The sequence below is a fragment of the Micropterus salmoides genome, unplaced genomic scaffold (assembly GCF_014851395.1).
Source record: "Micropterus salmoides isolate LMB-PRFRI ecotype aquatic unplaced genomic scaffold, ASM1485139v1 Ms_hic_scaffold_2, whole genome shotgun sequence".
Lineage (NCBI taxonomy): Eukaryota > Metazoa > Chordata > Actinopteri > Centrarchiformes > Centrarchidae > Micropterus > Micropterus salmoides.
In genome coordinates, this window is record NW_024041150.1 from 33,075,446 (window position 1) to 33,100,751 (window position 25,306).

General features: G+C 41.2%; 1 protein-coding gene and 1 long non-coding RNA gene across 5 annotated transcripts in view; one reads left to right on the forward strand and one right to left on the reverse strand.

Moving 5' to 3' along the window:
- Positions 1-16,492, reverse strand: part of LOC119912168 — a 35,085-nt gene extending 18,593 nt beyond the window's left edge. For 3 of the 4 annotated variants that reach the window (XM_038731207.1, XM_038731208.1, XM_038731206.1), the window contains exons 1-11: positions 16,405-16,492; positions 8,679-11,010; positions 7,080-7,141; positions 6,070-6,108; positions 4,852-5,046; positions 3,787-4,220; positions 2,804-3,087; positions 2,326-2,460; positions 1,489-1,587; positions 1,338-1,375; positions 56-909 (exon numbers count right to left, since the gene is read on the reverse strand). In XM_038731207.1, the coding sequence (XP_038587135.1) occupies positions 56-909; positions 1,338-1,375; positions 1,489-1,587; positions 2,326-2,460; positions 2,804-3,087; positions 3,787-4,220; positions 4,852-5,046; positions 6,070-6,108; positions 7,080-7,141; positions 8,679-10,712 (4,174 nt within the window). In that variant the 5' untranslated portion in view covers positions 10,713-11,010; positions 16,405-16,492. The remainder of the gene's footprint in view (positions 1-55; positions 910-1,337; positions 1,376-1,488; positions 1,588-2,325; positions 2,461-2,803; positions 3,088-3,786; positions 4,221-4,851; positions 5,047-6,069; positions 6,109-7,079; positions 7,142-8,678; positions 11,011-16,404) is intronic. The other variant, XM_038731210.1, reaches the window with a different exon arrangement.
- On the forward strand, positions 15,857-23,848 carry LOC119913178. The gene is made up of 2 exons (XR_005446402.1): positions 15,857-15,949; positions 23,087-23,848. It is a non-coding gene; the product is annotated as an uncharacterized LOC119913178 (long non-coding RNA).
- Positions 23,849-25,306: the final 1,458 nt, after the last annotated feature.

Sequence of the window (25,306 nt, forward strand, 5' to 3'; positions counted from 1 at the left end):
ACATTTTGGAAATTGACATATATGCTTGACCATCCAAAAAAGCTCTCCAACATACCTTTCTGCACTGTCTTTATCTCCACCCCTCCACCTGGCAGCTTTGCCTCTACAGCAGCTTCAATTGTGCGTTCTGCAGCCTGCTGTTGCATTTGCGAAGCCTCTGTCTTGGTCTCCGGGCCTTGAGCAGTGGACTCTGGTTCTGATGGGGTGCTTTGCTGGACGAGCGGTAAACCTTCGACAGGGGTTTCTGTTGACTGAGTCACATCTGTACTGCTTGATGGTTGACTCTCACTGGATTTGTCTGCTGAATCTTCTGGTACGGCCTCTGTAGTTGGCTGTTTTTCCCTTTCGCCCTCAGCAGTACATCCAATTTCCATAGGCTCTATTTTAACTGCTGTTAACCCAAGCTGCATCGGTTCATCACCTTTCACCTCAACATCGGCTATGTCAAGTTTTTTCTTAGGTTCAAGAACTGTTGCATTTGCTGTCTCAACAACCTCTGCTGTGTCTTTGGGCTCCACCACCTCTTCTTTAAAAGTTTTGAGTTTTTCAGGTAGAGGTTTTTGTTTGGCGTGACCAGCATCAGGCTGATTTTCTGAAGCTTCTGTCTTTGTCTCCGGTCCTTGAGCGGCGGACTTTGAACTTTTTTGCTTTACCACAGTCTTTTTCACAGCTCCCTTCACGGGCAACTTTCCTGTTTTTGTCGTTTTGGCTAGCTGCTTGGTAGAGATGTTTTTCGCTTTGGAAACCAAGACTTTAGATTTAGTGACAGTCGTGCCTTTAACTGACCCTTTAGCTGCAATTTTCTGAGTGGTAAGTTTGCCTGTTGCAGCTTTTTTGACAACAACCTTTTTAGTGGTGGTTGTGGATGTAGTGGTTTGAGGTGTGGCGTCACTGGACGTGGCAGGTTTTCTGTGAAGAAAATTACATGGATCAAGCAGGAGAAAATGGAGCAATGAAAAGTCAAGGTAATGGTTTGAATGTGTTTGTGTCATTTACTATAAGATAGTACTGTCCTTTAGGTTTAATTCCTGGGATGACTTCTATTCTATGGACACAGTATCTTATACATAATAGCTGTACAGTTTACCCAAATAAAATCTCACTGTATGTAACAATTTTTGGAACATATTAAAGTGACCACTGCATGTACAGTAAATATGCTGAATATTTCAAAGATTCTAATCTGAAAATAAATTTGAAAAGAAAATAGAAAGTTAGCTGAGGACGCAAATTTAAGCACCAACTCAATATTTATAGCATTATATTGACAAAAACAAGATAAACCCCTCCAGCTTCCATCACTGTTAAAAAGCAGGTCTGTGTGAAAGATATCTTACTTTTGAGGAGGATTCTTTTGCTCCTTAGAATCAGTCACCTGTAAACAAACAAATTGAGATTTGTTAATTCAGATTAATCTGATAACTGACATGTGGTGTTACATGTACATTTACCAGGGACAGAGAAAGAAAAACAGAAAAAGTGCAATACCTTTTCTCTGATAACGGTGACTGTTATTCCTTTCACATCGAGGCTCTTTGCGCTCTTCAGTTTGGTAGCGTCTTCCTCTTTCTCAAAACACACGATTGCCTACATGTGCGCACACACACACACCTTTGCATTACTACAACTGTTAGGATCTATTCAACAAATTCACACACGAAACATTGACAGCTCACCAATACATGTCTAAATGGCCAAATCTTTAATTTATGAGGTGTTTCTGAGAGGATATGTTGCATTTTTGCACATGTTAAGTTCTATTTCTAAAGCCAAACATTTATAATAAACCATGAAAACAATCACACAGGATCAGTTATTTGCATCCTTCCAGTTCTGTTTTAGTAGATGTGCAAGCAAATTGTATCCTATTTTTTATATATCTGATGATGAAACCATCAGTCAATTAATTAGACAGGAACAATTTAGTTAAAAAAATCAGTTGTTCCAGCTTTTCACATGTGAATACTTGCTTGTTTTCTTCAGTCTGCTACAATCATGAATTGAATGTCTCTGGGTTTTGGACCATTAGTTTAACAGGTGAACTGGTTAACTGGTGAAACTTGGCGAGGTTGGGTTAATTACATTTATTTTTAACCCATAATACATAGTGCCTTAAGTGTCCCCAGTAGCTGGGGGAAAGTATTTACACACCATGTTCTCTGTCAACATCATCTCTTGGCCTGGATAAAGACTTCTGGACCTGATGGTTTAGGTATTTGACTCCTTTGTTAATCTAACACATCTTTATATTGTATTTTATGAAAAGGCAAAACATACAGGCCTAGATAGCAACACATATTCACTCTTCACTTCCTCTATACATACCTGCAGTCTGGACCGAAACAGTACAACTGACTTGGTTTTTCCAAAGTGCTCCACAGCAACAATCACATCATTGTGAGAGAGAGAACTACGAATCCCTTCGAGTCTCACCATGGTTGGAGGTGAAGGTTTACCAGACTGAATAAAGAGAGAGAGAAAAACACAAACTTAAGACAAAATGTATTGTTGGTCATCATTTACGGACTCCTAAAAACGGCTTCAAGGAAAAAAATGCATCTGTGGTTTAACTGGCCAATCAAACCTTAATGTCATCGACCTTTTGAGATCCATGAAGAATATTTGCTTTGCATGTTGCAATAAAGTATAACTTTCTATTTATCTCTTTGATCAAAATGTTAATGGAAATGGTCTCAATGTAACAAATGAGACAGACGTAAGAGGGGAAAAAGAAACGGTTTACCAGGTAATAGAGTGTTGACAAATTTCCCTGGCACGAGCACACACACACACACACACCAACCTTTGTCTTAGTGGCAGAACTTGCCTCGCTCTTCTGGGGGCTGGGATTTGCTTTGGAGGGCTTTGAAGTCAACTCCTTTGTCTTTGCTGTAGAGAGGGAGGATGAGGAGGAGCCAGTAGAAGGCGATCTCTTTCTTCCTGCAGTGTGTGTAGACGAGGAGGGTTTTCCTCCTTTGGAAGAGGAGGATGAAGAGGACTTCATCTTGGCTAGCTCAGCCAGTAAAGCAGGAGCCAGAGTTTTAACCACGGCCTCCAGGTCAGACTGTTTTGACAGAGACTGGACAGCTAGAGGGACGAAGACAATGAGTGTCAGAGTGTTGTTTTGGTCGCCATTGTAAGATGAAGAAATTTAGAGTTAATTATTATCTTATGGTGATATCAGTTGGCTGAAATGTCAACATTTCCATCTGAACCACAGGAAGGTGCAGTAAAAATTATACACAATACATATTTATAGGCAAAAAAATATCAAAAAATTAATTTGGTAAAGATGACTAGATTTTACTAAGGAAAAGACTTCTGATGTTATTGATCTCATCGTTTAATATTTAGTTTTATTCTACATGTATTTCATGTGCAGATAATTAGACTGTTTAACTTTTTGATGAAATGTCGATAGGAAAATAATTGACAATAAGTCTGACTATCAATTTATCGGGGTTTTTTGTTGTTTTCTGTATGAGAAAAGGCCAACATTTTCTGGGTGCAGCTTCTCAAATGTTAATATTAGCTTGTTTCCGTCATCTGCCACAGTGGTAAACTGAATATGTTTGGGTGCTTAACTGCATTCAGCATCTCACTACTTTAGAAGTGCTGGTAGGCAGATTTGAGAGTGGTATGGTTCTTGTCATCTAACCCACAAAAGCAAGAAACAAGTATTACTTGATTAAGAATCAAACTACAAGAAAGAACAGTTGCATGCACACACAAATATGGTCTTTACTGAACTCTCAGAGGCCTTAAAATGTTTGCAATTTCTCAAACCTGATGTTTCCAGTAGTTTCTTAGCCAGTCTCTCTGCACTGCTCGACTTCTTTCGTTTAGGGGATGAGTCTTCTGTGGACGATCGCCTCTCACGTCTCCTCCTTGGCGGCGATCGTCTCTCGTCACTCCTCCTTGGTGACGATCGTCTCTCACGGCTCCTCCTATGCGGCGATCGTCTCTCGTCACTCCTCCTTGAAGGCGACCGTCTCTCACGGCTCCTCCTTGGCGTCGAACGTCTCTCATCACTCCTTGAAGGTGACCGTCTCTCACGGCTTCTCCTTGGAGATGACCGTCTGTCATCATTCCTCCTTGGTGAGGACCGTCTCTCGTCTCTCCTCCTCGGTGAAGACCGTCTCTCAGGGCTCCTTGAATGTGACCGATAACGGGAGGAGGTCGGGCGGTCATACCATGGGGAGTGAGAACGAGACCGGGACCTGATAATTAAAATAAATAAATCAAACAATTCACACAAGTCTAGATTTCTAGAGGAGAGTGACAAATCTGAAAATGTTTTTATGTTGTTCTGCAGAAAAATGTTTGGGGGGAAGAAGGGGGTCAATTGAACACAGCAATAGTAATCTTGCAACCAAAATTAACTTTTAGTACTAGAGGTCACAGTCAGCGGGAATGGTAGGAAGTTGGTCAAAAAAAGTTTATTTTAATTTGCAGTTGAAAAAAGGTAATACACAACTACAATGTTTTCGCTACACTCAGCATAGGGGCGGCTGTGGCTCAGGAGATAGAGCGGGTTGCCCGTTAATTGGAAGGTCGGTTCAATCCCCAGCTCCTCCAGGCTGCATGTCAAGTGTCCTTGGGCAAGATACTGAATCCCGAATTGCAGTTGTTCTGCCAGTGTATGAATGGTGAATGTAGTGTAAAAGCGAGTGCATTTACATCTACATATTGTCAGATGAAATTGGAATAACATTGTATTGTGACTTAAGTATCATGATAATACCTATTAATCCTCAATGAACATTTTTGGAATATTAAAATCTCGTAGTGAGAGAAATCTATTCCCTTTCCCCATGTTAGTGTTCATTTCAGAATTTATGTGCGACAGACCTGCGATTGTATCTGGAGCTGTGTGGTGAACGTGATCGGCTGCTGCGTTTCTCCCTTCTACCCTCCGAGCCATGGCGGCGACGCGGGCTGGGCGAACGGGAACATGAGCTGCTTCCCTGCCTCGTTTTCTGGAGATGACGTCGGGAAGTCTGTGCAGAAACTGATGCTGAGGGCGTGGGATCTTTACCCTCAGTCCTGAAGAGAGCAATGGACAAGAAAAGTATAGGTGATTGATGGGTAAAAAATTTAACAGCAGCGTGCTAGTTCATAACTGGTGTGGTTACTATGTATCTAATCGCTAGAGCCGGGCAGACATAGCACAGGCTCAGCTGGATAGTAGTAGAATTTAGAATCACGCCAAATTTCCCCCGATTAATCACTTAATGATCAGCTTTCAGACTATTGGAATTCTGATATGCCACAAATTTTGGTCAGTTGTGAGCGATATTCCTCATGGCTGCGGTCAAAAGATCTGTTAGACTCTAATGAGCGGTTTAAATATTATAGCAATAATAATAATTAGAGATGCATCGATCGATCGGCCAGTGACTGGAATCAGACGGTTTTCAGCTTTAAGAATAGCCAATGCCAGTGCTAATGGGGATCCTAATTAAATAAAGAATTTTCCATTAAATGAAGGTTTCAAAAATGTTTGTATATGCTATCAATTATAGTTCTTCCACAGAACGGAAACCATATTGTCTGCATCTTCCAGACATCTTAGGGATCCATATTCTTTATTTTTCCAATCACAAAGTGCAAGAATCTGTATCAACACCAAATTTGGTATCCAGACTTGCTGTGACACAGATACATTAACGCAGTTCAAATGGGCAGGATTGCCACGGGCGTCGCTTAGCAGAGAACAGGCCATACCTCATTGACCATTTGTCCAGAAGTCACGATAATTTTTTTTTTTTAAATAGTAATCTTCATTATTTAGGGAGAAGCTTCTCAAAGCATTTTTAACTTGATCCATAGGGGACGCCACCAAAAAACGCTCAGTTGACACAAAGTACTTTGAGTAGGGAGCCTGCTTGAATATTGTAATTGATACTGGACATCACAAACTAGGGGCTCCTTGCTTACGTTCAGTAAGAGCTCCACGTAGTGGTCCGTCAATTGATTCATACAGAGCGAGCATAAAAGTTAACACAATGGCAATCTCATTGATCTTGTATGCTGTGTTAACGGTTTTGCTAAGTTTTGAAAATTTACCTGGGCCCGGGTGCTATCTCACCATCCCACTCCGGGTATCTGTGGGAAAATAACAATTTAAACAGACTTATTAAAAACAGTAAAAGGGGTCACATTTTGACAACAAAAGCCAAAAAGGTTTCAACATAGGAGATAAACAGTTTGTATTGAAGTCAAGTCAGTTCTTAAGTCAAAAGGATAAAAGAATTGTGCAGATTCAGCAGACTAAAGAATAACCAAAGGGAGTACCTTGAAGAACCCATTCTTAAAGAATGTATGAACCCTGACACTAGGGATGTCTTGATCCAATTTAAAAGATATGTATCGGGGCCAATCAAGGCATTTATTAACTCATCGGTATCTGCAATATTGGGCCCGATGTCACCGTTAGGTGTTTAATTGCAAACCTTAAATCCATTCAATTTAATTTTTGAATAACATGTACAGACAACAAAAGTAAAACACTCAGCACTATACAGTTTCTTTAGATAAGCCTAACTTTGGTAAAGGCTGCACAGAAGGAGCACATACTGGAGGAAACTTTCAAAAGTACAGACAGATATCCTCGAGACCGAGACGAGTACAAAAACATTAAATGGGTTTGATATTCTATACGGTTATTCCTTAAATAAAATAAAAACCTTAAGAAATAGCTTGGATGCAGGACATTCTTTTCTTAATGCAATTGAATTGCTCCAATTGTTGAGAATTTACATGGATTTATTTTCATAACTTTAATGTATTTGAAGTGTGCACTGCACACCAATATTATCTGAGAAAATAGTACAGTATAGGCAGATGCTCAATATTAAATTACTCAGATCAGGGGCAAAAAAACTTGACAGGGACATCCCTGCCTGACACAAGTTCCACTAGCACTTCAAGGTACACACTTCAGCCACTGTAGGGCACCAAGGTGCTATAGGGGCCCTTAGCAATGACTTATGCGAGCTGTGTCACTATGCTACAGGTGACATCAGAACAAACAATCCTGATCTTTAAATAGAAATGTTCAAAGAAAAACGACTGACTGTGTTCGGAGCAATTTGCAGTTCTCAAGATGAAGGCTGGTGTTCTGGTGGGAGATCCAATCCTAGTCAGAACAACAGATACACAGCATTTAGGAAGGCTTCATTAACAGCAACAATGCCATTAATTTCAATCTCAATTGCCATTCAACTTAAGTGTCTGAGTACCCCTGAAAAGCGCTTAATCAATAAAAAGTATTATAATTGTCTACAAAGACATCTTTTTTTCCCCACCTCTCCACAGCAGCCCTAAAACTAAGATTTAAAAGGTCCCAAATCTCCTTTTTTTGTCTCGGTGGTGGTCTTTTGAGTTTCTCAAGTCCAAATGTCTAAATTTGAGTTTCTCTGCTCTTGCATGTACAAGTCACAGTTTGTGTGGATATTAAAAGAGCAAATTTACAAAAGCAAAATCAACCCAAAAAAATTTAAAAAAAATTTAAAATAAAACAGTAACAACCTTGAGCCTCAATGAGGAGCTTAAACATTAATCAACAGTAAATAAATTATTAAATGATGTCTCAGGTTTAAGCTAAAGTGTGGTGAAAAAATAAACATGAAAACAAGTTTCATATGGACAAAGTTAGTAAGGACATACATCCTTTGGAACTTTGACAATTCTTTCATTTACAATTACAGCTGACTTTATAGTCAACTTGAGGGCAATAAGTCTTTATCATGAAATATAATCCATAAAAAGCCAAAAAACAAGTTCTTCTTCTCGGATTCTTGATAGTTCGATGTCTGCTTCTTCAGATTTGTGTTGTACCATAAGGTTTCCTCAGGTTTGGTCATGGTCAGCAGAGGTCTCTATCAAATGTGGATCAAGATAAGAACAGAAGCTGGAACATCTGGAGCAGAGGCAGGAAGATGTGGAAAATGGAGAGAGGACCTGTCTCTTACTTGAGTAGCAAAAATGTTGAAGGCGGTGTCCCAAAAGGAGGGGGAATTCTTTTTTAAATCACTGCTGAATGTGAGGTTCACTAAATCTGCTGGCTTTGGGTTCATAGTATTTTTAGTAGTTATTGGATAAATAAAGAAAGGGGAGGTTGGCTCCATAATAGCCAATATTACAAAAGTGATACCTACTGTTACATGAAATTAAATAAAGTAACAAAATCCATTACCAATAGTTTCATCCTATACATTCACTGACAACATTTGCAAAAACATTCAAACTGAGTGTACACTGTGGGACAAAAGCCAAATAACAAACAAAAAGGGTAATAGCCATCTTCCATCATCCTCTCATGCACTAGTTCTTCAGATTTGCAGATTCTTCCTTGCCACGTCTTCTAAGTCCTTGATTCCGTTTTCAACAACCACCGTACACTATGACTATTTTGGTACAAAATATTTAGTTTGGTGTACATCAAAATCAGTTAACAGTGTTAAACAACATCCAAAGCTTGCAATCCAAGCTTGTTTTTGCAAAGTAGTACACAGCTGGCACCATTAAATTCAAAAGGATATTTTACATAATTAATTTTCAATAAGCTTGAAGTATTTCCCTTAAAACTTAAAAAAAATTAAAATAAAATTGAAACCCTTTAGTGCTTCCCCACATAAGGCAGAGAGAAGAACAAAGTGCAGCCTTCCACTCACCTTCATATGAGTACATTCTTTGTTACACAGAGAACAGGTATGTGGAAAGATTCTCGGCGAGGCTGCTGCATAGTCATGCATCATGGCCGGCTTTGGCAGGGCCTTGGAGACTCCCACCTTTGCTGGGAGCTGCCTGTTGGAAGGTGGCAGCGTCATATTAATTAAGTTCATCAGGCCTGGTATTCCTTGAGGCAGAGCTGGAGGAATACCCATCGGGCGAGGGATTAACCCCTGTGAGACATCAACAATGCTGGGGAGGAGAGGAGCTGCGGAAACAGTTTTTGCAGCAGAAAAAACTGGAGGCCACGTAGCTTGCCCCGTCTGCGATATCAACTGCTTCTGCTGCTGCATGTGCTGCTTTGATTGTTGCTGACTTGGCTGCCTCGGCGTCTGCTGCGCTGGCTGCCTCGGCGTCTGCTGCGCTGGCTGCCTCGGCGTCTGCTGCGCTGGCTGCTGCTGCTTCATTGGCTGCTGCTTCATCTGCGCTGGCTGCTGCCGCTTCATCTGCTCAGCAACTGTTGACTCTTGACGGCGGGCTTTTCTCTGATTCTTTGTGTCATTACTGTCAATGACCACGAGACCAGGTCGGCTGGGATGCACACCACGGAGCACAGTGCAGGGTGGTTGACTTTTGAAGGTTGACTGGCGATCTGCCTGTGGTTCTTTTAAGGGACCGGGTTTGGAGGCTTCAGGCTTGAGAACTCTGATGTCGGTGTCCTTCTTAGGCAGAGAGAAGAGGCTGGGGATTGTTTGGGATGTCTGCAATCGTTTGTTCGGATCATTGCTTGGGGGAGCCACAGAGCTCAGTACAGAACTGTACGAAGAGCCAAGACTGGTAACAGAACTCGCCTGATCACGTGAAGAACCCAAGGCACTGCTTTTCACCTCTGTTGTATTTTTTTGTAGTGGTTCTCGAATGTGGCTGCTACTATTGAAAGCGTCCATCAGAAACGTACTTCCCCTCCCACCACTGTTGGATCTACTGCCACTGGTCATTCCAATCTCATCCCCAACCCCTCCAGTATATTTGCCAGTATGTCCATAGTCAATCACTTTGCTTGGCTGGAGAACAGCAATAGACCTTTCCTCCTGGCGCATCCCTGCCCCTCTAGAACTACTCAAACTGTGACTGTCCATTCCACTCACACTTCTGGTGGGTTGGGGTTCGGGATAGGGTACTGACTGAACTGCTGTTGTAGCACTCTTGGCCTTCTGAATGCGGATTTGGCGCAAGATGAACGGCAGGTTATCAGGAGTAATCTGGTCTTCGGGGAAAGAGATGAGATGTTCCAAGTCCTCTTTTTCAAGTCCGAAGTGCACGAGGATATTCGCAGCTGATTCGGAAGTGTACTTGGGTCGACTAGACTCTGTAGAGGCGACAGGTTTGTCTGACCCTGCATAGTCATAATCACCTAAACCTGGAATGGACTGCATATCGTGTTCTCTGTTATTGGAGGTATTAAACCTACTGTCCCCACCGCTTGCAAAATTAGACGAAGCAGATGGAGGATAAAATTTAGAGTCATCCGCAGTAGGCCTTTTGTAGTTTGACGACCAGTCCAAGGAGCTACTGCTGCTTTCAATGTCCGAGTGTCTATGTCCTAGAGAGGCAGAGGTTGAGGACATTGGGTAGGAGGCCATCCCTGTGCCTGAGGAGCGCAGCTCATCCCTTTGAGTGTTCGTAAAGAGAGTGCCCTGGTCCACTGCCTGATGCATCGGTTTGTTGAGAAGCCTCACCTCTTCTCTGGCTCTGCTAATATGGATGTCTATAGACTCATCTAAGTCCTTGGTCATTATGGCCCTACTCTGTTCAGGCCTGTAGTTTATTGACTGAGACATAAGTGCAGGGAGCATTCCCCCAGAGTTGGCAGGAGTCACAGAAGAACCTCCAGAAGAGCTGAAACTGGACGCAGGTGCGAGGCGAGAAGGTGCCCTCCGAGGGTCCCTCTCTGATGGTAAACTCGATTGTCCATACTGCCTCTGGGTGGAACTTTGATTCCCAGAGGCATAGGGGTTATACAGGTGATGGGACATATTGTTTGCGATCTTCAGAAGGTTAAGGAGATTGATGGCTGCAGCAGTCGGGGAGGGGGGTTTTGTAGCAATGTATGAAGGTGTGTTCGAGTTTACTGTAAAGGTTGCTGCTCGGCTGCCAACAGCAAGAGCGGTGTTTATCTGAGTCAGTGCTAGCTGGGCTTTCAGTTGGGCCAGCTGCAAGGAAACAGCCTGCTGGCCAATCAGGAGCGAGCTCCCTGGGAGCCCTCCAAGTAGGGGGCTCGTTAGGGGCCCTGGAGCAGGAGAAGGAGCACAACGCTCCGATAACAATGCAAAGCTGAAAAGTAAAAAAAAGGGGGTTATTGAATCGGACTGGACTTCAGCTTGGATGGGTACAAGGATGGGTAGGTGTTGTCGAGTTGTCCACTCTGGCACTTCCTGTTGAATACACATTCATTCCGTCTATTTCACTTCCTGGTCTTCACTAGCAAGAAAGAACAGAGGAGGCAAAACAACAAAGCACAGACGGAAAGAAAAGGTCATTGCTGTTAACAGAAAATATCCCGAACAGAAACAAACTCATTAATTTCCTATTCATGCGCATCTCTGGTGGAAACAGACAGTATACAAAGTGGACATCACCCATTGGTTTGTAGACTACCCTGATCATGGATTTCAGGAAAAAGGAGATAAAGACACACTCCTATCTACATTAGTGGAGCTGAGGTGGAGCAGGTGTACAGTTTCAAATTCCCGGGAATCAGCATCACAGAGAACCTGACATGGTGATCTCACATCTCCACGCTTGAGAAGAAAGCTCAGAAACGGCTGTACTTCTGAAGGAAGCTTAAGAAGGCCAAATTCCCGTGCCAAGATCTTGTCAGCTTTTACAGAAGAGCAATAGAAAGCATCCTGACTGAAAACATCCCTAACTGGCATGGGATATGCATGGTCCAGGACCAGAGGGCTCTGCAGCGGTGGATTAAAACTGCTCAGAAGATCCTTGGTACCCATCTCCCGAGCATCAGTGATATCGGTGAGGTGAGGTGCCTACGCAGAGCCCAAAGGATACTAAAGGACAGTACGCACCCAGCCACAGCCTGTTCATCCTGCTGACTTCTGGGAAGAGATTTTTACTGCCACACCAGACTACAGAGAAGCTTTTTCCCCTAAGCTATCAGACTTATAAACCCAAATTCATCCTTATCACTGCTCCATTGATTTTAGTTTATTTCTGTTTACCATTTTTATAATTGCTTTTATAATCAATGTATATTGTCTGCTACGCAGCAGAATGGAGTTACAAACTCAATTTCATTATATAACCTTTTGACAAAATAAGTATACCTACCTACCCACCCTTTTGAAACCTCAAGTTTGGCATATTGGCTGTCGCCATATTTGGACAAGAGGGTGGTGCTGGGGAGGAAACGCACTGCTGTGCCTGACAGATCATCATAATTAACTAAATGAACACCATGCTGTGTCAAAGGACACTAGTGATTGAGACCGTAAACTCATTAGGAAAGTGTTTAATGAGGTAATAAATCACGTGAGAAGTATGGTCATTTTGTCATGGACCACAATGCAATCTGACTTCTTTTTTCAACCAGTGGAGTTGCTTCCATGTTGGCTTCACTTTTCAGACCAAGAGGTTTCCGCTTAGGTGGAAACAGTTGAGGGATGGCACCAACAGACAGACAGACTTTAACAGAATTTAACATCTTACAAGTGTAATTTCCATTTCAGAACATCAAAATAGCTCATAGTGGAAGATTCTGATGAGCCTGAAAAAACTGTGTGGAATGCTTTTGATGCCAGTCTACATAAGATTGAACTTCCAGTGTAACTCACAATTGATTGGGTTAGAGGTTAGGCAGTTTAACAGAACGGAAATAAACAGAATGAGGGCACGGTCACACATGTATGGATGCATGAAGCAACCTTCACCTGAGGTGCAATTCGTAGTTTGTCGTGCTAATTGTGGGCAAAGCACGAAGTGAGACACGCAGAAATCAATTTGCTGGTTTGTAGTCCATTTGAGTGGTTGTGGTTGTTGGGACATGAGCGGTTTAGATCACACAGCGGTTGTTGGTCTCCTCTATCAAAACGACGGCTAACGAAACCCAAGGGGGGTCAATCACACACACATTTCTTTGCTATTAGTTGAGGCTGCGCCTTAGCCAGGAAAAGTTCACCCAAGTTGAACTCCACACAAATGAAAGATGCAAATTAGGTTTGCAACCTAAAGTGGATGTTTTATTTCCCCCTTCGCTCGCAGGGATGGTAGTGAACGGGATGTGAACATTTGTACGTTATAATTCCACGCATGTGTGACTGTGCCCTTAATCACCATCCAGATTCAAATGATTTACAATGTGATGGCCTAAATATTACCCAACAGCATTTTTGAAAAAAAAAAAAAAAAAAAAAATAGTTTTGTAATATCATTCATCTGGAATAGCATAGAATTCACTCACAGAAAGGGCCTTTCCAGGGACTACTTTTCCTGCCCCTCCACCTATATCTGATTACTGACGGATGGGCACTGAAACCTGGTATGAGTCGGGACCCGGGGCTAAATTATTAGTATTGATAACCTCCAACGTTAATTGTTCTTTTTTTAAGGTTTTGGTATAATTTATTAACAAGCTCTCCTCTATTTGTCAGGGCTGAGCTCTTCCACACACACACAAGGAGAAAAACAGACAGCAGAGCAGAGAGGTCGCGGTGGAGACAGTCAGGTTAAGATAACTCCAAGAGTTGACGACAATTACTGTAAGTGCGTGCAATAAAGAATTGATGAAACATAGGAGAGCGGTTTGTCCATTTGGGCTACTGTAGGCGCAACCTGGCAACTTCCAGGGGACCCTATGTATGTACATATGGTCACAGGCAAAGTAGCGGCTATAACTAGCCAATTATCTGAAACATTCAAACTCAACCATTGTAGCAGTTCTACTACATCTTTTCCTCTGCCCTCCAAGGTCAGTGGTTCTTCACTCTCCTTGTTTACTCCTCTCACAGAGAGCGAAGTATTAGAACTCTTGACCCGTAGCCGTCCAACTACATGGCCAATGGACCCGATTCCTACGAATCTCCTCCAAGCCATTTCTCCTACCGTGGTCCCAACTCATGTGATAAATACTTCTCTGGTTTCAGGAACCTTCCCGACCACTTTCAAATGGGCTCGGGTTACACCCTTGCTCAAAAAGTCCTCACTTGACCCAACTCAAGTTGAGAATTATCGACCTGTGTCTCTTCTACCATTTTTATCCAAAACTATTGAAAGGGCAGTATTCAAACAGGTCCCAGAATTCCTCTCACGGAATGACCTCCTAGATCCATACCAGTCTGGTTTTAAGAGTGCCCACTCTACTGAAACAGCTCTTTTGTCTGTAACAGAAGCCCTAAGGGCAGCTAAAGCTGCAGCCCAATCCTCGGTTCTTATCCTGCTTGACCCATCAGCTGCCTTTGACACAGTCAACCACAGGATCCTGCTATCCGCACTCTCAGCAATGGGCATCTCGAGTAAAGCACTCCTGTGGCTCAAATCCTACCTCTCGGGGCATTCATACAATGTTTTGTGGCAAGGACAATTATCCTCCTCCCACTGCCTCTCCACAGGGGTGCCCCAAGGCTCAGTGCTAGGGCCCCTTCTCTTCTCAATTTACACCACCTTACTGGGGCCGATCATTTGCTCACACAGCTTCTCTTACCACTGCTATGCAGACGATACGCAACTCTACCTATCATTCCCACCAGGCGATCCCATCGTCTCGGCACGGATCATGGAATGTCTCTCGGACATATCTGCATGGATGAAGGCTTGCCACCTTACACTAAACCCTCTCTAAGACTGAACTCTTGGTCATTCCAGCCAAGCAATCTATCCACCATAACATCAAACTACATACTGACTCCTCAACCATCACTCCAACCAAGGTGGTGAGAAACTTGAGTGTCATGATTGATGACCAGCTGTCCTTTTCAGGGCATGTTGCTGCTGTCTCTCGGTCATGTCGCTTTGCTCTATACAACATAAGGAAAATCAGGCCGTACCTCACTCAGTACGCCACCCAGCTTCTGGTACAGGCCATGGTTATCTCTCGCCTCGACTATTGCAATGGCCTCCAAACAGGTCTTCCAGCTTGTGCGGTGAAACCCTTACAAATGGTTCAGAACGCAGCAGCGCATCTGGTTTTTGATCAGCCCAAAAGAACTTATGTCACTCCATTATTCAGTGACCTCCACTGGCTCTCCGTGGCCTCCAGAATCAAATTCAAGTCACTAATGCTTGCATACAGAGAGACTACTGGGTCTTCACCCATCTACCTAAACTCCATAATACAAACTTACGTTCCTTCTCGGCCGCTACGCTCCTCCAACAAACGCCACCTGGCTCTGCCATCTCTTTACACAAAGCAATCCCAGTCCCGGCTGTTCTCATCTGTGACACCACGATGGTTGAACGAGCTGCCACACGCCATCAGAGCAGTGAAAACTCATCTCTTCCGAGAACACTTCCTCTTATAACACCTCTAACATGCACTTCCTGTGCTCTTCTTCTTCTATCCCCTACAATTATCTTGTATTGATTGCACTTTTTTTGTTAACTCTTACTTCCTTCCCTAGGTATTTACCCCATTGATGTGATATGTACTATGAGCTCTTACTAGTATTTATTGCGGATCTTATTAGTATGTATTGTCAGTTGTAGATCTGTATTTGATGCTCTGTTGATGCTTGTATGTTGTTCCTCAAATGGAAATGGCTCATTCCAAGGTAATAAAAACATAATTGTTCCTTATGGTCTTTATACACCAATGAAAATGGTTATATGAAAATGCATTTCTGTCAATAGATTGTCTTAAGTATTACATACTGCTGAACCTTTACAAATACTGTGAATTGCCCCCAGAGCATTGAACTTGGGTTTATTAAACCTAAAGGATGGACTGTCACTTACTCGAGGTTTCCATGTTTGTTGGTTTTCAGTCATGTCTGCATTATTGAATATAAAAAAAAAATCAGTTCCTCAACGGTAAGAAGGACTTGCATCTTGACGTAAACACTACATGCCTTTTCAGGTCATATATTTAGACATATTATAGTTGGAAAAGCACAGGCTCTGCTCAAGTTAGGTGCTGTGGTTTAACGTCCCCGGTATTGTGCGTGCTTGGCTCACAGTGACAGTTAAAAAGAAAGAAGCATCGGTGTGGTTTGTGCGACGACAAGACAAAAGGTCTGCTTTAAGTACGAAACTGGAAATCATGGTAACTACAATATGACATGAACGCAAGATACGCCTCCAAACGGGCACACTTTGAACGTTAATGACTGCTTGACCTAATAGTTTGTTAAATATTTGTCTAGATGGTGGCGTTAGGTAGCCGTTTCATCCGAGCCACAGGCCTGAATCCTACGGTCACTGACGTACCGGTTGGCTAAATACGTTTTACAATAACACACAAACGCAAAACATTCGACATGTTGCCTGTGTTTACAAAACAACCAAAATGTTTTGCTGTGTTTACTTTCCAACGTTAAACACGAACTGTTTGCGAGCCAACGAATGGCTACACAAGCCTGGCGTGCTTCTGCTAGCAACAGCTAACGTTGACTTCAGGAGGGCCCGGTTGAAAACACACGCACACCACGAGTTTTTTGGTTAACAAGCCGTTAACCGTGTTTCACTCCGGGGTTTTACAAAAATCATTTTGTTTCATACCTTCCGTGTATATCGTGCAGCTTCGATGTGCTCAAACGTATCCTCGGGTTGTTAGCAGGAAGGCTTTCTCAGACGCCTACACGAAACGGTAAAGACTTCCGGTTTTGGTGCCCACATTTCAGAGTAAAAGCTCGAATGTTTGAAGACAATCAGAATCCAGTCCAGCCAATCTTCTGTGTTTACATTTAACTAGAAATGGCTTAAATAAGATAGTATTTGAAAACATCCTTTTTATTTGCATTAATTGCATTGAATTGTTTGTTCTCAATTAATCATTTTGTCGCTATAATAGTAAAATCAGTAGCAACAATTAATTTAGTTTCTCAGAAATTGTGGTAGGCATGTTTTCATTAAACAGTTGAGAATTATTAGGGATTAATCGATAATGGGAATTTTCAACTTGTTCATGATTTAGTAGTTTGGTTCACAGGCGCAGGCACTTTTATTTGAAGAAACGAATCAGACTTCTTGTTAATATTGTGTGATGCTGCAATAATTTGTCCTAAATAAAAGCTTTGATTGAATTTAGGTAAGACAGGTAGGTTTGTATTTCACTATAATTTGTCTTAAAAGTCATGTCTTAACCCTTAACCGCAGCATTGCTATCTTCTTGTCTACAGACTACAAGTCACATTTTAACAAGTTTGCCTAATATTTGGAAACCAAGGCCACACAATTAAATTAATCTTAATATCAGTACACTCTAAGAAACAGTGATGGCTATGTAGTTTATTTAAAAACCAGAGGGATAGGTGTGTTATCATTATTCTGCCACAAAACGGCGCTATTCTCACAGGAATAGTTTAGTTTATTTAGGCACCAATATTATTTAAAATTCCCTATAGAATATTTTTTTCTTGGTTTCTGTCACCTTTTCCCACAAACCTCTCTGAATATTTACTACACATGCTGATATAAAAGAATATGTTGTAATAACTCCCTTCCAGATAAGATAAGATAAGGTAAGATAACAGACAAGATAAAGTGCTTTTCATGTTTGCTTCAAATGTGATTGAGAAATTTGAGTGAGCAAATTTTGAGGTAAAAGACCTGAGAAATGAGGAAAGGTTTATTGTTCTTTTGAAAACACGCCTTCTCTACTTTACAATTTGAACCTGAGGTTATGTCAAATGTCAGAGTTATGTAAACCCTAAAAAGAAGGTGATAAACCCTCCTCCTGCAAATAAAATAAAAAGGATAAGTCGATGATGCCAGGCAATCACTTTCCAACACATATCCGGATTCCCCAATTGGATTTGGGGTCACACAACCAGCATACCACATATCCTACGCTCAGAGATACGCCAGCCTATGAGCTTACAGTCTTTAATAATAAACAGCTATTGACTTTACAGACTGTTGAATCAACAGGTTATCAAAAGGTGATGATGAATATTTTCATTAAAGGATCATTCTCTGTTTGGTATTGCAGCAAATTATGAATGTATCCCCTTTTATCCCCTCCCTCGGACCACAGGGCTTAACGCCTGACCACGACACAACAGCTGACTGGCAGCTCTCCGGCCATGTGTGTGTGTCTGTGTGTGTATGAAGGAGTGTGTGTTAATGTGTGTCTGGGAGGGGAGGTTGAGCCAATAGATGTTCAGTTTTATTTTCGGCTGTCATCGCTACCCTGACAGAGGCCTGGTCTCATAGCGGTGACCTCACCACGGAGAGCGCACACACACACTAGGACGTATAGGCATGTGTGGAGACATCAGGGCAGATTTAGAAAAAGGACTTGGTCACAAATTTGATCTTTATTTCTTCATACACATTCACACTTACATGCACATATCTAAAGTTCTCCCGTATAATATCAAGTTCTATGACCATTTAATTATTATTTGCTTCCTTCCCTTTACTCAAACCTTCAGACTACAGTGTGACATCGTTTGTGTGTCTGCATGTTCAGCAACTTGATGCAGCTCTGCTGGTGTCTATGAGCTCAAGTCAAGTCCTCAAGTCCCCATGTTCAACTCATCTCACCTCATGCCAAGATGAAGTCCCTATATGTAGTATTATCTAAAACAGAGGTTTTCAAAGTGTGAGGTGGGCCTTGATCCCTGGTGTTTTTTAGGAGAGTCTCAGTGAAAAGGAAGTGAAAACATATTAGGCTACATTACTTATCAAAAGGAGATCACATAGAATAGCCTATATGTTTGTGATTTGGTTAAAGAGTGAGTTCAGAGATACAATAGATTTCAGGAACAGTTTTTCCCACTTCAGATTCTGAAACTAATAAACGCTTTAGGAAACACCTTTTTTAAATGTATTTGGTATAGTCTGAAGTTATGTCAAACAGCAATATTGGGCTATCTTGACTCAATTGTTTAGTATCTATGGGATCAAATGACATAATATTATGATCTCCTAGGCCTCCAGGCTTGGTCTGAGAGGAGGCCCACGGGCTAATACCTTGAAAACCCCTGATCTAAAATATTAAACTGCAAGTGACAACTAAATACTACAATGTAAAACTGTATAATTCAATTCATCCATCCATCGTCAACCGGGAGCCAATCCCAGCTGGCATTGGGCAAAAGGGGGTACACCCTGGACAGGTTACCACATAGACAAACAACCACTCACGCCTAAGGACAATTTTTAGGGTCACCAATTAGCCTAGCCCGCCTGTCTTTGGACAGTGGGAAGAAGCCGGAGCACCCAGAAAGAACATCCAAACTCCACACAGAAAGACCAGGGAAACCAGGGTTTGAACCCACAACCTTCTTGCTGTGAGGCAACAGTGCTAACCACTGCACTACTGTGCCACTATCGTGTAATTCAATTCAATTTTATTTATATAGCGCCAAATCACAACAACAGTTCTCACAGCGCTTTTCATAAAAGAGCAGGTCCAGACCATACTCTGTGATGTTATTTACAGAAGCCCAACAGTTCCCACCAAGAGCAAGCACAGGGATGGTTCAGGACTCACCTGAGCCAGCCCTAACTATAAGCTTTATCAAAGAGGAAAGTCTTAAGCCTACTCTTAAATGTGGAGATGGTGTCTTCCTCCTGAGCTCTTTAAGATAAGATGGTGCCTGACCATTAAGAGCTTTGTAGGTAAGAAGAATGATTTTAAATTCTATTCTGGATTTTACTGGAAGCCAATGCAGAGAGGCTAAGACAGGAGAAATGTGATCTCTTTTCCTGGTTCCTGTCAGAACACGTGCTGCAGCATTCTGGATCAGCTGAAGAGTCTTAATGGACTTTTTCGAGCGGCTTGATAATAAAGAATTGCAGTAATCCATCCTAGAAGTAACAAATGCATGGACTAGTTTTTCTGCATCATTTTTAGACAGGATATTCCTGATTTTCGCAATATTACGTAGGTGAAAAAAGGCGGTCCTTGAAATTTGCTTCATGTGAGACTTAAACGACATGTCCTGATCAAAGATAACTCCAAGATTCCTCACAGTGGTGCTGGAGGCCAGGGCGATGCCATCAAGGGAAACTATATCTTTAGACAATGCGTCACGGAGGTGCTTAGGCCCCAGAGCAATAACTTCAGTTTTATCTGAGTTTAACATTAGAAAATTACAGGTCATCCAGATTTTAACATCCTGAAGGCACATTTGAAGTTTAGCTAACTGATTAGTTTCATCTGGCTTGATCGATAGATATAACTGAGTATCATCTGCATAACAATTAAAGTTTATAGAATATTTTCTGATTATATATGCTTCCTTTAGGCAATATTAAGTGAAGAGGATTGGTTCGAGGACAGATCCTTGAGGAACTCCATGATTAACTTTGGCGTGCATGGAGGACTCATCGTTAACATGTACAAACTGAAATCAATCTGATAAATAGGACTTAAACCAGCTTAGAGAGGTTTCTTTAATGCCAATGAAAAGTTCCAGTCTCTGCAATAGGATCTGATGGTCAATGGTATCAAATGCAGCACTAAGATCTAATAAAACCAGTACAGAGACAAGTCCTTTGTCTGATGCAATAAGAAGGTCGTAATTTTCACCAGTGCTGTCTCTGTGCTATGATGAGCTCTAAATCCTGACTGAAAATCCTCAAATAAACTATTGCTCTGTAGAAAGTCAGCTGTTAAGCAACTGCTTTCTCCAGGACCCTAGAGAGAAATGGAAGGTTAGATATAGGTCTATAGTTGGCTAAAACATCCAGATCAAGTTTGGGCTTTTTAAGAAGAGGTTTAATTACAGCTACTTTAAAGTACTGTGGTACATAGCCTGTTGATAGAGATAGATTGATCATATCTAGTATAGAAGTGCTGACTAAGGGTAAAACATCTTTAAGCAACCTAGTCGGGATGGGGTCTAAGAGGCAGGTTGATGGTTTAGATGAAGAAATTATTGAAGTTAGTTGGGAAAGATTGAGGGAAGCAAAGCAGATTAAACATATATCTGGTTTTACAGCTGTTTCTAAGGTTCCTGAGTTTAGAGATAAGTTGGTGCCAGTTGAGGGCAGGTCTTGGTGAATTTTGTTTCTAATAGTTAGAATTTTATCATTAAGGAAGCTCATGAAGTCATAACTACTGAGAGCTATGGGAATACTTGGCTCAATAGAGCTGTAACTCTCTGTCAGCCTGGCTACAGTGCTGAAAAGAAACCTGGGGTTGTTCCTATTTTCCTCTATTAATGACGAGTAGTACGCTGCTCTGGTATTACGGAGGGCCTTCCTATAAGTTTTAAGACTATCTTGCCAAATTAAACGAGAATTTTTCAGTTTGGTGGAACGCCAATTCCTCTCAAGTTTCCGCGATATTTGCTTTAATTTGCAAGTTTCAGTATTATACCATGGAGCTAACCGTCTTTGTTGTATTATTTTATTTTTTAGAGGGGCTACAGAGTCGAGTGTCATTCGCAGCGAGCCTGCAGTACACTATAACAAAAAAAAAAAGATTAATATCAATATTCATATAAGATAAATACTGCTTATAGAATTTGATTAATTTAATATATCTGACTTGATCTTGACCCTGTTATTATAATCTCTATTATTGTCGGGAAGTACAGAGAATTTCAACAAATACAACAAAAATTGTTTCTGAAATAAACTGCCTACCCCAGCTTTAATCATTTGAAACAAGTATTTTAAAGTCTAATCCATTTAAAAACAAATTAGAAAATGCTAAGCTATTAAAACCCTAACAATCAATCTTAAAAAAATAGTTCCTGGGTTTAAATATTTTTATCAGTGTAAACCACATTTAGCTTCATTAGAATGCTGAAAACATTTTTGTTTCTTATCTCACAATGTTACCAGTGCTACTCAGATTGTTTAGCTGTGATCTTAATGATGAATGCTCCATGTCAAACACAAATACATACGAAAGCATTCGTGTGTCTCCACATGAATGTGCAGCATCTAACTCCCCCTCCCAATAACTCACGGTCAGATCCCCTCTAATGATCTCAACAATTCCGCCTGGAGGTAACCTGACCCCAGATTAGTGACGATGAACAGTGACTGCTGCCATGATTGACGAGGAATGTGTAATATCAATTTACCATCTGTCTTCAACCTCTGGATCTTTCCAGAACAAACATGGCTCCTATTTCCTCAACTTGGCAAAACTGAAAATCTGAGCAGGGAAGTTTACCAAAGAATGTTTTACCGTCCCAACATAATGACTGACAAGATGTGGCTGAGCAAGGCACTCGTCCTTCAGCCTATCAAATACACCACAGTGGTTGTGCTCACATTCATTTCATAGTCTCGGTTAGTGTTAATATTGCTATAGCTGCCGTTTTCTCAGAAGAACTCCACGTTTTATGTTATTCAAAGTTTTGGAAATGAGTGCTGTGTACAAATTTACCTCCAAAAGCTTATTTTATTGGTTTTCAGCAAGTTGCCTTGTTTGTAAAATATGCAAAAGTCCCTGATAAACATCAGGGCGAGTTCAGCGCCAACAAAATGTATTCAACCCTGGTCAAAACACCGATGACTCATCGTCCTAATAGGCCAATCAGGTTAAAGATGCCCACATGCTTTTTTTAGGCCACCATGTTGGTTTCCATCTGCCTAGTGTTTGTTTGTTTTGTTTTTGGTGTTGTTGTTAATTTCAAATATTTATTTTAAAATGCATTGCTGATTGCTGCCTATTTTAGGTGCTCGCTTGTGATTGGCCTTTTCAAGGGCGGATCAGTTTATGCTAGTGTTGTTTTTAAAGTGACACCGTGTAACTTCTGACTAACACCATGGCCACTCGTGGTAATTACAGAATAATGGCAAATGCTAAAGCCTCAGCAGTGACTCAGCAATCTCTGTTATAAAGCAACATCTGTCTATAGTTGGCTAACGTTAGCTAACATTAGCTATCAAATACACCGCAGTGGCTAACATTAGCCATGAGCTAATGGTCACGAGACCAAAAAAGGCTGCAGCAGCAAAACCTCTGAATGTAAAATTCAGCAAAGTTGTGTTTTATTGGTTATAATTTATACTTTTCATTTACAAGGGAAAGAACATGTTGAATCCTCTTTAGTCTTGCTTTAAGATATTGGCTAGTCATGCTTAAATGGCCTCTTGGACTTAGTTTGACTTACAAATGTGGCTCAATCTAGCTTTTTTTCTCTAATTAGTTTTTCCTGTGCTTGGGTGACTAAACTTATTTCCCCCTTGGAGATTATCAAAGTTATTTGTCTATCTACGCTGTGCAGAGTCATTGTATGTGTGCTGTGCTTATTATCACCCCTTTTAGCCACCCACCCTCACCCAACATGCCCGCCCGGCGTCCTTTGACAGGCAGCTTCCAGTTTATGAGTGTTACCTCAGCGTCTCCTGGGAGTCACTGCGCCCTCTGCAACACACCCAGCGACAGAAAGATGGGTTAAAACCATCCTGCGCCGGGGGACAGGGAGTGCATATGGTAACCCACACCAGGCAAACCCGGCTGCTACACACGTCAGGGTCATAAATCTCTCTGCAGCATTGGCGGGTTGATTTTTTTGACGGATTTTGATTTGAAGGTGGAGACAAGAAGAGCCGAGGGAAGAGGAGGACAGGGTGACTCTGGTTGAAATTACACCTTCTTTAAGAAAAGTTTAACTTCTGTTTTATGATTTGGGTTCTATATTTTTCTTTTTAAACATAATATTCATAATTCTTTGATTTGATAGGTAGGCTTTTTTACTTCTCCCTGCAGACCAATAGAATAAATATAAGAATAAATGTTATCTTGATGTCATTTGATTCAAAAAAGTTCAATACCATATTTCCTTAAAATATGATGAGGATATAAGTGTGTGAGACTCTTTAATTCAACATCTTATAGGACAGAATTCCTCATGTTTCAATTCATTTCTGCAGTCTTTAACAATTCTACAACCTGTATTTGCTTCCCTGTGTGTATTTGTAAGTGTTTTTGCATGTGGGATACTGTGAGAGCTGCTGCCATTCTCTGAGGAGCAGTTAACAGAGGATCTAACTAGCACTGATGAAAATAAATCACCACTGGCTCAAACAGAGAGTTGCAGTCACTCAGCACCATGAGATGTGTGTGTGTGTGTGTGTGTGTGGTAAAGGGCTAGGGGATGCATTATGTCATTGAGATGTCCCCACGGGTATAGAGGAATAAACTTGTGTGTGTGTACACACGTGCAAGTCTTCACACAGAGAAATAGTTTATTTGTCCTTGGACTGTGTGTATGTGCAGAGATGTAATGAGATATTTTTAGTGGTGGCATCGACATATCATAATTTTATGTTTCAGTCCCCTTCAGAATGTGCATGTGATGTGTTGGTAATAAATACTGAACGTGTTTTAAGTATGGGCGAGTCCAGGTTAAATTTAAAGTCAAAGACAGGTCAAAGACAAGTCTCATTACTTGTGAAAGCATGTCAAAACTCACAATTCTGCCTGCCAGGATTTCTGTGTCTCAGTGTCTGTTTTTTTTTTCTTTTTAAGTCTCAAGCAGAAGCAGCAGTTTCAGGTCCTCATTTTTATGACTCAGTTGTGGCTCGCATCCCGGCCGGGTCTCCAGTCCCAGCTGTTAGAAAGTTCAAACTTGGCCAAGTTATAACCCGAGTGTTTACTACCTGGAGATTTATGCATCACTAAATAAAAACAAGTCACACCGCACAAGCTACTGCTTACACAGAGATAAGTTGTTGCTAAACATATACACCTATCACTGTGTAAATGTTAAGTAGCTAACTGAACCAAATGACAAAGCTAACGTTGCTATATGTTTAGATCTGTTTAGAGTGAAGAGTAAAAGAGGTATGGGCAACATATCAATTGAGTACAATGCTGTTTAATAATCACGTAAACTGGGAAGATTTTATGAATAATATCTCATAAATTACATGAGGCTACTCCTCCCTATGTAGATTTTGTCGCTTTTATAACAACGTCACTTGACGTCCTCGTTTGCTTGTGTCATAATTACTACAGCTGCTAGAGGGCTTTGTCACTTGAACATAAATGTTTTGGGGAATTAGCTGAAACGACCGTTGAGTCTCGTCAGAAGCTCTAAACACATATCACTGGTGGAGAAGTAGATTATACTGCAGGAACGGTTTACAATGTTTCTATGATTGTTACTTAATATTTGTAAATAAAAAATTAGAAGTAAAAGTATTCAGTGCTATACATTATATCATTAGATTATTATTACTTATGCATAAAAACAGGATTTTACCGCTAGTTGTTGAGGTGGAGCTCATTTTTAACTATTTTGTATCTGACTGCAACTAATAAATATTTTCATTATGGATTTATCTGCTTATTATTTCCTACATTAATCCATTGAGTGTTTGGTTTGTAAAAATTCAGAAGATAGTGAGAAATGGCGTCACAATTGCCCAGACCCAAAAGTGACACCTTAATAATGCTTGTTTTGTCCAACTATTTAATCAACTAATTGTTTTAGCTGTACTTGTATAAAACGTTGGGCAGTTTAATTTAAAGCAACATACT